The sequence below is a fragment of the Scatophagus argus genome, chromosome 13 (genome assembly GCF_020382885.2).
Source record: "Scatophagus argus isolate fScaArg1 chromosome 13, fScaArg1.pri, whole genome shotgun sequence".
Classification (NCBI taxonomy): Eukaryota; Metazoa; Chordata; class Actinopteri; family Scatophagidae; genus Scatophagus; species Scatophagus argus.
The window spans coordinates 6,372,267-6,385,515 of NC_058505.1; the positions used below are offsets into that span (position 1 = coordinate 6,372,267).

The 13,249-nt window shown below is 43.2% G+C and overlaps 1 protein-coding gene across 5 annotated transcripts in view; it reads left to right on the forward strand.

Annotated features, from left to right (window-relative positions):
* The window catches only part of LOC124069352 (receptor-type tyrosine-protein phosphatase F), a 154,057-nt gene extending 141,443 nt beyond the window's left edge, over positions 1-12,614 (forward strand). For all 5 annotated transcript variants that reach the window (XM_046408439.1, XM_046408441.1, XM_046408442.1 and 2 more), the window contains 9 exons: positions 847-966; positions 1,730-1,884; positions 2,316-2,601; positions 3,733-3,911; positions 7,117-7,243; positions 8,515-8,640; positions 9,678-9,832; positions 9,962-10,097; positions 10,674-12,614. In XM_046408439.1, coding sequence (XP_046264395.1) covers positions 847-966; positions 1,730-1,884; positions 2,316-2,601; positions 3,733-3,911; positions 7,117-7,243; positions 8,515-8,640; positions 9,678-9,832; positions 9,962-10,097; positions 10,674-10,742 — 1,353 coding nt within the window. In that variant the 3' untranslated portion in view covers positions 10,743-12,614. The remainder of the gene's footprint in view (positions 1-846; positions 967-1,729; positions 1,885-2,315; positions 2,602-3,732; positions 3,912-7,116; positions 7,244-8,514; positions 8,641-9,677; positions 9,833-9,961; positions 10,098-10,673) is intronic.
* Positions 12,615-13,249: the final 635 nt, after the last annotated feature.

Genomic DNA, 13,249 nt, shown 5'->3' on the forward strand with positions numbered 1-13,249 from the left:
TCAAATGAGGCATGATTGTGCGACTGCATGGCCTATTTTTTTAAATCCAAATTATTCAGAAGCAGTTTCGGACACATTTGCCCAACATTTCCAGAACAGATGCCTTATTATTGCTGTTTGAAAACCGTAGCCAAACTCCTGTGACAGAAAGTAGTGACTTCCATCCATCTGATGAGGAAGGGTTCATGTAAATGTTTGAGTGAAGAAGATTACAATTTTATTTCCCTTTTTTTTGTTCCGCTCTAATGCCAGTTGATCCTCATCATGGAGAAGTAAAGTGAAAACTGTGGCGAAAGCCAGTTTGACATTTCTGTGATACATGAAGTGAAGCAAAGCCACTCAGTGCCAGTATTTGGAGGGTATTTAGCCTCATCCGCCGTGAAGTTTTCCCTGTGCACATATGGAGCCAGGTGGCAGAACCTGCTGTCCCTTCATGACAGGCGAGAGCAGGTTTGCAGACACTTCTCCCTTCCAATCATTACAAATGCACCAAATGCATGCATTACAAAGGGTTGCGAACCACCTGACAATCAGCTAATTGAAAATAATCACGGGATGCTAAAAGACAAGGTGTGCTTTTCAATTCACTTTTGAAGCCTCCTTCAAATGCAGACACACATGGATGCACATGCTCAGTTCACTTGAGTCTTTTTTTTTTTTTTTTTTTTGGAGGAGCTGACTGTGAGTCTTCAGTTTTTAATTAGCCAGTGGACAAAGCCTTTGATCTGACCTCTCTAATGTTCCTCCTTGTTAATCAGTGTGATCCTACAAGAAGCTCACTAGTCTTGTGGTGGATGTTAGCAGCAGTTCACTCCTGACAGTTTGCCCTCTCTCTTCCTCTGCCAGGTGAAGTGTGACCAGTACTGGCCGTCGCGAGGAACAGAGACCTATGGGATGATCCAGGTCACCATGCTTGACACAGTGGAGTTAGCCACTTACAGCGTCCGTACTTTCGCCCTCTACAAGGTACAGGGATACCTTTTTTCTTTTGCAATTAACCATATAGCGAGACAGGCTCATGAAGGACATGTTCCCAGTAGATAATTGCAGTTCATCATTACTGAGGCCCCTTTTTAAAATGTAATTTCTTATTTTTCTGAAGACAGATAAAGAGTATTACCACTGGAGTCCTTTTTTCACTGCTGTAATTGGTTTTTAACATCCAAGATTTGTCTCTTGTTCTCTGAAAGGCCATAAACGATTTCATTGTTTCACTTTGATTCATACACTTTGGTGCCATGATGATGTGACTGATGTTTAGTCCTTTACTTCACCTTTACCCACTCTTTTTCCATTACATCTAATTTCTAACATTATCATAACTCCTAATTAAATGCACGTTGCCAGCTGGAGCGGTTACTTGGTTTCAATCAGGAATGGTGACAATGCCAAGAAACCATTTCTGAGAAACTGCTGGAGTTCAATTCCAAAATTATACACATCATCTACACCTACACTTGCAGAATGATCACAGCCATGAAGTAGAGCACATTATGTGCTGCTATCAAAGTGTCCCTCGAGACCTTTGCTTAAAATAGCTACATTTCTGACGAATCCCTTGTGCTTTTCAAACTTTAACTGTAAAATTTCAGCTTCTTTTCACCCAAACCGTCTGACCTTATCTTGTTCAAAACATTTCTTCCCAGATCCTCTTAAAAAAGAGCCAATTATAATTGTCATGCTTTCTAACTAAGTTCAGACTTACACCTTTCTACTTCACTGACTGCAGAACGGCTCCAGTGAGAAGAGGGAAGTGAGACAATTCCAGTTCATGGCCTGGCCAGACCACGGGGTGCCAGAGTACCCCACACCCATCCTGGCTTTCCTGCGACGAGTAAAGGCCTGCAATCCTCCTGATGCCGGGCCCATGGTGGTCCACTGCAGGTGGGTGTAGGCGGGAACGAGCTCAGTATGTGTGTATACAGTAAATGAAAAGCTCGTTTTTACCATTGTGTGTGTTCGTTTTTCATGCGTTGTTTCCTCCATGGATTAAGGGGAGTGTTTTCTCAAGCTGTGTATACACAGCACAGGAGACTGGATGAAATGCAGAACTCAGTTGTACCTTGTGTGATTAATACTCTTAGTCAGTATATTAACTCAATCCTGTGAAGATTGAATAGGTTACAAGCTTTTTGGGTTTCCAGTTCAACACTGATAACCTTTAGTTGTACCTTTATCTCCATAGTTGTTTTCTCATGTATTTGTCCTATCAGTGGATCTTGTGTAGACAGACATAAGACAGTTATATATAGTGAAACATTAAGGTGTTCACTCCCTTCTCTCTCTCTCTCTCTCTCTCCGTCTCCTTCCTTCAGTGCGGGTGTGGGCAGGACTGGCTGCTTCATCGTGATTGATGCCATGCTGGAGCGCATGAAGCACGAGAAATCTGTCGACATCTACGGCCATGTGACGTGCATGCGAGCCCAGAGGAACTACATGGTTCAGACTGAAGACCAGTACATTTTCATCCATGAGGCCCTGCTGGAGGCTGCCACCTGTGGCAACACTGAGGTGCCAGCACGCAACCTGTACGCCCACATCCAGAAGCTCACCCAGCCCCCGCCCGGCGAGACGGTTACTGCCATGGAGCTGGAGTTCAAGGTGACTGATAAGCACACACCTCAGTTGAGGATTAGTCAAGGCTCTTTTTGAGGCCTTTGTCGGTGTAATAAATTAACTTTTGATATATGAACAGTGCTGTAGTTGACTCTTATATGGCTTCATGAAGAATTGAACTTAACAAAAGACCTCTCAGAGCAGCTTTTTCTGACTAATTCACAGAACATTTTAAAACCCTACAGGGAGTAATGTGAGCTTTTGTTAATATTATACCAGAAATTAGAAAAATAACACTACTGCTCTACATGTGTTTCTCAATCCAATCTCATGTTCAAACATTATGCTGTTGAATGAGTGGTGGACTGTAGTTGCACATTCTGACCTTCTGTCCAAGGTGTCGCTATTTGACCTGATGGTGACATAGAGCGTGTTTAGAAGAAATTAATAGACAAAACAAACCAGTGCACTGGAAGTTGTCTGGCTAACACCGGCGCTGAGACATCCCAGCAGCTACAGTAGTAACAACATGTTTCAGGGACAAGTGGACCAGAACAAACACACATCCACATCAACACATGTACACGTGGAGAGATGCGAAATGAGTGACACTCACACAAACACACAGCTGGTGTTCAAGGTGACTCGCAATCACACGCACACCTTCTGTCAATAGCCATCGACTGTGATGTCATTACACACTTTCCTCCCAGCGCCGCTCTGCCATTAGCCCTCTTATGACCATGATCCATTCTGTTTGAAGTGATAATAGCATCTACACTCCTGCCAACGACAGAGAATGAAAGAGTGAGAGAATGATTGCGGCGTATGCGGGGGCCACAGCTTCCATGCCCACACAGTCTGGCCACGACACACACACACACACACAAATTATCGCAGAGTACCATGACTGTCCATACGCACTCCCGTGCTGTCCATCTGTGCTTTGTCCACTGCCAGCACTGAGCTTGTCACTCCTACAGTCCTCCAAGCTCTGGGACTCCGTTGGAGACAAGCCCATTGCACTTTGTTTTACCGACCAGCAGAACTTCCTTATCTTAGTCAAAGTAGAGGCTTTTGATAAGGAAGCGTTTCAGACTTGTTTGTCTGTTTACCCTCCAGGTCATGGGTCACTCATTTATTCTCCCCATCTCTTCCCCACCTTTCATGAAACAGAGACTGGCTAACTCCAAAGCCCACACATCACGCTTCATCAGCGCCAACTTGCCCTGCAACAAGTTCAAGAACCGCCTGGTCAACATCATGCCTTTTGAGTCCACCCGCGTCTGCCTGCAGCCCATCCGTGGCGTCGAGGGCTCTGACTACATCAATGCCAGCTGCATTGACGGCTACAGGTAAGCCAAGGGCTTTTTTTTACAATGACTTTGAGCTTTAGAGAACAAGGTTGCATTGTTCTATATTTATCTTACTGTCAACATATTCCAAGAAAAGTTGAAAGCAAATAATGCATTTGTCGAGTACACTGTCAGTACTTTCCAACTTCATTATTAATGCCCCCTCCCCACTCAGTTGTAGCTGTTTTCTGTACATAATCTCCACAAAACACAACTGTGGTCCTAAACATACAGTATGTAGAAACGGGCCAATGGTCTTTTCTGTTGCCAAACAGTGAAATGGTAACTAAATAGTAAACTGTCAATCCAGCTGAGCAGGATGGACCATATTGGTTGCAAAAAGTACATGTCTGACAGAGCATCCAACGAAGATACAAAGTGTCTGCTGATGTATAAGAGTTGTAGGCTTCAGGCAGGCTTTGACTGAAGAGAACATGCAACCAAATATTAAATGCAGCAACTTAATTGAGGTTTATGTAAACTTTTCCACTTGCGCTATGTCTTCTGAAAGAGACTTGCAATACCACACTTTCCTTCTCGTGCGAATGTAAACATCCTTAAATTGAATCAGAGAATCTGCACTTGCAGTCATTGTTCTGTTTCATATCCGGCACCCAGAGCCAACACTCACTGTGCCGTCACCTTCCTGACTGCACTGAATGTGACAGGTCTGCAGTTGTTTTCTGGTATCACAGATTGCTATAGGTGTGAAAAATGCAGTAGATGTTCTCATTCACTGGATAAAAATGTATGTGAGGGAACTGAGGATGTGTCTGCAGTGAGCAGTATCCAGTTGCAAGAATTACTCCTAGCTTTGTCAATGTGGCTCTCATCCGCTGAGCCACTGCCGCTTTCATATCGAACTTACTGCATGTCCTTGTGTGCTCTGTGAGTCCAAATTGCTTCCGAGGGGGAGGAAGATGAAAAGGCAGCCCTCTGTTTTATATCTATATAAGCACGGGCAGAGACAGACAGCACTGACTTTTCTGTGGCTGAAGTGTAGAGGGAGGGGATGGATTTAGCCAGCCTGAAATGCCATTCAGTCCATATGGGGTTCTGCTTCATACCGGGCCGTGACAGAGACAACAACTCCATCCCCACCCCACAATCCCCCTCAACTCCCTTTTCATCCTCCAGTCTTGTTGTTAATGAGAAGTTGCTCTGCAGAGGCCAACCCTCCATTGTTGCTGTGTAAATAGCATAATTGCAGCAAGAGAGTATTGTAATGAAGTGTGTTTCACCAACACCTCTCTCTCTCTCCAAGTTGTCGGCTTTTCTCTTTATCTTCCAATTTCCTTCTTTATTTTTACCCCCTTGTACTTCTGTCTCTCTCTATTCTCCCCCTTAATCTGTCTCCCTCGCACCTCTCTCCTCCCATCCTCCGCTCTCACTCCCCTCCCGCGTTTCATTTTCCATCCAGCCGTCAAAGCAGAGGCAGACGTGCCCGGGTGGGGACCTGTTGTGTACACCAGTGGCTATGTGTGATTAAGCTGCTTTTAAAGACTGGGCATAAATAAAAACTAAACAGGAGCCTCCAGTGCCCTTCACCCCAGCTCCTTCAAGAAAAGCCAATAATATGCTAAGCTAATGAGAGGCGAGCCATTGATTCCAGCTATGCTATCAGGGGCGCGAGCTCTGGATATGCTCCGATGCAGGCTGGAGTTTTAGCATTGTAATGAGGTTGAAATGAAACACTATGTCCTCAAGCACTGCAGTCATGTGGGATGATGCAGAGAGTGCTTTGTGCTGTTTGGCGGCGCACTCATCAGGACACTGTGTGCAGAGAAGCCAGTATTGTGTGATGCGGTTAGAATTGTTTTTGTTTTGGCTGGGGGGAGTTTTAAGGGGAGGTTAGAGGGGTCCACCCTATCAATTTGAAATTTAGCATTAATCCCCTGCTTAGCTTCCCTTTCTTCCTCCTCTGCTCTCACATTCTCTTTTCCTACAGTCTTGTTTTCGTTCTTATCCCCCCCCCCTCCTCTCTCCTCCTCAGCAGTCAGTCTGCTGACCAGCTGGAGAGAGCACTGTTCACGCTTTTCATCTCCTCACATATTCCTCTCCATGTCTTCCCCCTCTACTTTGTAGCGCTCTTCTCTTTATTTTGCATTTCTCTTTTCCCCTCGTTTTCATCTTTTTAATTTGATTCCTCACTCTGGTGCCTTCCCCTCCTCGTATCCCATCTCCTCTCCTCTCTCCACCAATCTGTTGTTTCTTTATTTGAATGAGCGAGGCCCTGAGCATATTCTAATCTCCCGGTTCCACATTAGTGCTTTGCCTGCAGCACCTTCATTAGTTGTTCAGAGATGGCTCAGCGTGTGACTGAGTGTGTGTTGTAGCGTGTCTGAATATACATGTGAAACTCCTGCATGCACACCTGGATGCTTACATGTGCTGCAGACATGTGAGTGTGTGCGTGCACGATTGTGTGTGCGACTTGTGTTGGATTCCTCAGCCCCCCTTCACTCTGTTGATTGGTGCATTGCTGCCACCTGCTGTTTGACAAAGAAACTGCTCAGCTGGACCAAAGTCACGTAGGACACCAGCACAGCTCTGGCACCTCAGTGGATGAGCTCATCTCTAGTTTAGTGAGCATATCAAGTGCGCTCTCTCTCTCTCTCTCTCCCTCTCTCTCTCTCTCCCTCTCTCACTCTCTCTCTCTCTCTCTCTCTCTCTCTCTCTCTCTCTCTGTGTGTGTGTGTTGTGTTACAGAGAGCAAGAAGGGGAGAAGTAGAAAATCTATTCAGGCTTGAATGTGTTGATGATGATGGCTGACATGGATAATTTGCTGTGTCCATTAAATGTGTCTTGTTGGCATTAGGGTGGAGACAATTTGACAAACAGTACAAGGACAACCAGAGCTTACAATTTGTGGTTGAATGCTTTTAAACTGCTTGGTTTTGATTCCCTTTCCTACAAGTCATGCTGCTGCATAGATAGCTCACGTAGAAATGTCCACCACACATTGTGTTGCTTTCATAGAGCTGAAGTGGAGTAACACAGAAAGCTCTTTCCCAGCCTTTGAATTTTATTTGGATTGGACTAACAGCCTTTTCTTCTCCTTAGCCTAGCACTCCTTTATCATTAAATCAATTTCCACGCATTGCTTTGTGAGCTGCTTTGTAATATCAGCTGTAAATGTACCATAAAGTTTAGAAAAATACATATAATATTTAATGCCGCCTTCTATGTGGTGTTATGTCTTCAGACAGCAGAAGGCCTACCTAGCCACACAGGGTCCCCTGGCAGAGACCACTGAGGACTTCTGGAGGATGCTGTGGGAGCACAACTCCACCATCGTCGTCATGCTCACCAAGCTACGGGAGATGGGACGGGTAAGTGCACGCAGCACCTGAAAGATCATCAGACCATTTCAAGGGATGATAACAGTCTTGGGGGTGGTTGGCTATGCTAGCCGGTCACACTGCTCAAATATTAATTCATTCCAATGCTGAACAGAATCTTTGGTTGAAAGTTAACCTGCTTATCATCATGTCTGGAAGGCACCTGGGTTGAAAATAGCATGGTGCTGTGACAGATTTGTCAATAACTGGCTGCATTCCAAGCATACTGATAATTCCTATGGTACATAACTGAACATCCCATGTTAAGAAAAATCTGTTTTTGTTCTTAGACAGATCTTTTACACATATACACTCCCTACACCCTCTACTAGAAGTTGAATTTTAAAATCTCAATATAAGGCACCACAAACAAGTCAGGGAGTGCATCTGAACTCTAAGAGATTGATGTTTGGGGATTTATACTTGCTTTCTGCATAAAGTAAGACAAGAAAATCAATACCACTCTTATAGCTGTTTGTTAAGTATAAGGCTGCAGCCAGGAGACTGTTAGCTTAGCTTAGCACAAACACTGGAAAAAGAGGGAAAGAGCTAGCCCGATTCCATCACAGGGGGGTGCCTGGATTGTCTTTCAGCTCTCCTTTGATTCCATCCAGTGATCTTTTCTGCATCTCATACCATATTTTTATCTTTGAATTTAAACTTTTTACCACGTTTCCAGTCTTTATGCTAAGCTAAGCTAGCTAGCTGCTGGCTCCAGCTTCATATCTTCATATCACAGATATGAGAGTGGAAAACTCCCTTTACTTAGCAACAGTAAGACTCAGTGTAACACCCAAAATTTCAAACAGTTCCTTGCTCCCTTGGTACCAGCTTAATTAAATCCAGAGTATCTTTGACTGAGTTGTTTTTTGTGATAATGCAGGCGATCGTGGCAGCACTCAACTGCATTTTATAGCTTTTATCATCCTCTCATCCATAATCACAGTTTATGAAAAAAAGCCCTCATGCACATCATCACTGTAGTTAAGCACGCAAATAAATTATGGAAATATTTTTCCACCTAAGATGAATCAGACATTATTTCAAAACCACTGATTCATCTCTCAATATTCTTTTGTCAGCAGAGACCTTCTCATCACTCAAAATGAGTAATAACTTACAGAAAGCCACACTAGCAACACCCTGCACTTGTACATTAGGCAGTCATTATTGAAAAAATTTATTTTTCTTCCTGAATTTTTCCTACTGAGTAAAAAAAAAAAAATGAGTACTTAAAATTTTGCCTCTCGTTTCTTTTGCAGGAGAAGTGCCATCAGTACTGGCCAGCAGAGCGTTCAGCCAGGTACCAGTACTTTGTGGTGGATCCCATGGCTGAGTACAGCATGCCGCAGTACATTCTCAGAGAGTTCAAAGTCACAGATGCCAGGGTATGTTGGATTCACTCTGTGTAAGAGTATGTGTGTGTGTGTGTGAGATTGTCTGTGGGTGTGTTCTCGTACGTGTCTGTGTGCGTATGTGTTGGTGGGGGCTGATTGGCATTTTACGCGAATGCAACCATCCACCCCAAATCCATCTTAATTTTAGGTTTTCATACAAATGCTGACAGTCGCGCTAAGTGTTAAGAATTATACCGACTGTGATTTCAAGGTAGAGATGATCAGAACACATCCCGTGTTATTTCTTCTGACAGGCTGACATCAAGTGAATGCACCATCAAACATGTTTACCCGGATTTAGTAGCAGCATGCTTACTCTATGGATTGTGTGTGTTTGTGTCTGTGTGTGCGCGCGTACGTGTGTTTCGAGATCACTATGAGAATACATGAAAAGCATAGCCTTCAGTCCCCGAGGGCCAGTACTGCAACTCCATGTGCTGCAGTGGTTTCAATGGGCTATAAATATACTTTAATGTCATCAGAAGGCCCACAGCACAGCAACAGTCTAATCCCACATCCACTCCTTCTTTCACATATATATATATATGTCTGTGTGTGTATGTACACTCTATATATAGAGAATATGTGCATTTAAACAAACACAGATTGGGAATTTACTCTGAACATGCACAAAAAAAACAACATTTCAGTCATACGTGCTGATACCACAGTGCTGTTAAATGACTCCATGTTGCAGTTAAGTGTTTGTCAGTCCCCCTGCACGAGTGCCACAGTCCTGCTGGTGTTCTCCCCTCCCAGGTCATCAGCTTCATTCCTACTGCATCCCAGGTGTAATTAGATGAGTAGACGGCTGCAGTGAAAACCAGCAGGGTTACGTTTCTGCGGACCTTGACTGAAAAGCTGTGCTGTGATGTTTATTTGCTGAGTGCATATTAGAGCGAAGGCCGCAAAGAAAGCTCCAGTTGAATTATGCTGATAACATGCGTCACTTAAACGTCAATCTTCCTACTTATTAGTGCACTCTTCCTCTTAAATGTAGATAAATGTGCTTATGTCCTGCCCTTCAGGATGGCCAGTCCAGAACAATCCGCCAGTTCCAGTTCACTGACTGGCCTGAGCAAGGAGTGCCAAAAACTGGAGAAGGCTTCATTGATTTCATCGGACAAGTGCACAAAACCAAGGAACAGTTCGGACAGGATGGACCAATCACTGTACACTGCAGGTAAGGAGTTAAAGGAGCCAAAGTACAATGACCTTTAGTTACTTCATTTTGAGCCTTAAAGTCATGAAGAGTTTATGAGCCTTAGACTGGAGATGTAATAAAGACTTTGCATGTGTGTGCGCTCCTCAGTGCTGGGGTGGGCAGGACTGGAGTCTTCATCACCCTCAGCATTGTGCTGGAGAGGATGAGGTACGAAGGAGTGGTCGACCTCTTCCAGACAGTGAAGACACTCCGCACCCAGCGGCCTGCCATGGTGCAGACGGAGGTAAGAACTGAGAACAGGCGAGGATATTGTTCTTATTCTGTATCCCACAGTCAATACTGTATATTGACTTTGGGATTTATTTCTACTTAAATTCAGCTTGAGTGTCCTTTTTAACTTACTGACAAGTTTTTCTTCAATATGGATTTTAGAGTTACTTCAGAAATATCACAGCAAACTCGTCTGGTGGGGTCCAGAGTTAAATGTTCCTCAAGTTAAGAGCGGATAAATACGTTGTACAACAAACATGTGAAGCATATTAAAATGCATACTGAAGAAGACAGTTGTGGTGTGAATTCAAATGAGAATAATCCAAAACGAAAGAAAAAAAGCGTTAGATTTCATCAGTGCCTCTAGCGCAAACATTTTTAAGTACTACAGCTATACTGTAGAAAGATGAGTCACTTTCTTACTTTGGTTCACTCTCATTTACCTGTAGACAGATCGGGAAAATAGAGGAAGGGGATCCCTCTTCCAGGGGCCGACGGATATGCAATAGACGTCATGTATATGTGATATTCCAGCATGCATGCAGACTGTCTCATTGATGATTCTTCCTCCTCCTCTTCTTCTGTCCAGGACCAGTACCAGTTGTGCTACAGGGCAGCATTGGAGTACCTGGGGAGCTTTGACCACTATGCAACATAATCACTCCACCAAACAGCTTCCCTGGTCAATCCTCTCAGGAGTGTGCCAAGTGTCCCATCTCAGCCACCATCCACTCACTTGACCCCCTAAAACCGGAATCCCCGCAGCTGCCGTAGGGGAGGAAAAAGGGACGTACTTTCAGACCCGGCGACGGGTTCAACCAATCACAGAGATCCATGCTGACTTAACCAACCACAAGAGATTTTGCTTTAAAAATAATAACAGAAACATTACAATGACTCTGACAAATATGACAACTTATTGTAAGGACGCGACAGCGCAGACTGGCAGTTCGCCTCTCTGCTCCGTCGAAGCCAAACCTCCCTGACTGTCAAAGGCTACTGGTAGCACTAAGAGAGCATTCTCTCTGTTTTTATGTTAATTTTATTGTCAATATTATGATTCATTATGTCAAATGTTATTGTCTAGTGTATTTGCTGTTTGTAATAATCATTTTAACAACAGACATTTCTTCTGTCTTAAACTGCCCAGCCTGGGGCTTGCATTATTTTCATAATTGGTACTTTTTTATTTTCAGTTTTTATTTTAGGGTACTTTAGCACAAGGGACATGTATTTTTAACACGTTCCTAGATACTAATACAGGAGGACCACTGTTCTCTGAGCTGCTGTCAGATTTCTTTTATCACATGACATTATCATTTTATTCATATTATGTGTCATAAACTATTTTTTTTTCTTGGTCTTACTCAGTTCAGCAACTCAAAAAATTGCCTTTCCACTTGCTGTTTTGGATAAAACAAAAAAAAAAAAATCAACCCAACGAAGCTGATCTAGAGCACACACTTGCTAAAGTTCTTCTGTAAACACGTTGGCTAGTCATAAAGCAAGAAGTGAATTAGCTAACAAGAGACTAAATCAGAGCTGTAAAGAAATGGAAAGCACATAATTTCTACATTTTTTGTGTGTGCGTGTGTGTTTTGTTTTTCATCAGAAGCCTATGGCATTGAGGCCTTCATGCTCCACAGCGGAGAACTTACCTGAGGAAAACAGACTTTTATACCCAAGGGGTAGTTGACAGAAAATAAACTCCCAGATCTATTGTTGAATATTGTTGCTGTTCAAGTCCCTCCCATCTCCTCACTGCCCATTAGCCTGGTCGTTTTGGAGTTGAAAGACCGTTTGGAGCGGAACTGGTTCATATGGGCCGAGGAGTAGAGCCATCAACGCTGGCATCTGTACAGAATCAATCATTCCTACCAGAGGGAAAGAGACTCAGCCCTTTGGACTGAAACCTGATATTATTTTATACCGAAATAGAACTATAAATATATATATAATTATGACTGATTATATATATGTACATTTACACATAGATATATACACAGCTTCAAAGGTATATTGTTAAAAAGGATAAATTCTGCTGATCTACCAACCCTAGAGACTGCAGAGAGCCTGCTGTCCTAGACTGTGTATTAATGGAAACACCATTGTATCTACTGTACTACCATAGTAACTTTGACAGCTGGTTGTCCGTCAGAATGAGGAAAAGCAGCACACACCCCCCACCCCACCCCACCCATCAAAGTGGACGACTCCTCACTCAGCGCGGGCCATCGCACCACTCAAGCACACGTCTTCTCCCACACGAGCCACAGGAAGGGGAGCGTCTGATCCGAGAGGCCTGAATGTTGTGGTGGCGGTGGGATGGAGGGGGGACTTGAAAACGCTGGCGAAAAACTAAAATGTTCATTTTTACCTTGTGAATGCTTAGTGCTGTAGGGGTTCGATCTGTTGTACACAGTCTGTTTTCTATTTGTTGATAAAGAACTGGAATTTAAAAAGAAACTGTTGATGAAAAAGAAAAAAACATCGATGTTAATAAAGTTAAATAATTGGGTTTTTGTACAAATCCTGGCTTGTGATGCTTTATTTCTTGATTCTGTTGTTTACAAGATGCGAAATTCTAAACCAATGAGTTCTTTGTAGCTCTTCATCACACATATGTCTAACAATTGTTCCAACAGTACTTGAAAGAGCTTGTGTTTGCAGGGCTGTCTAAAAAACATCCTCCACCTCATATTTTTTTGAAACTTTCTTAATCGGCTTCTTGCTGTCAGCGATGCGGTCCTACGTGAACACACTATTATTTGTCCAAAAATAAAATTATTTCTGACAAAATCATCTTAACTGAGGTCCACTTAGCAGCTTTTCAACAGCAACAGATAGTAATTGTTTATTTGTCATTGGGATGGCGGCGGTCATTTCAATAAAGCAACATTATGCAAATATTTTACCTCAAAGTACCAGCTTTTAAAATCATTTTAACAAAGAATCTTGTCTCTGTCAGTCCCACTGTGTGCCCAGAAAACTTGTTCTTGTATGGTTTGTGTGAGTAGAGTTTCCTGTGATAAATGTGTGTTGCTTAACAGCATTGTTGTTGTTTCTTCTGATGTTGTCCTCTACGACATCAGAGTTTTGTGTTGAACAAGCCACTAACTGCTGCTAACTGTTGCTGCTGTTAGCTAGTTAGCTCAGTTAGCCATG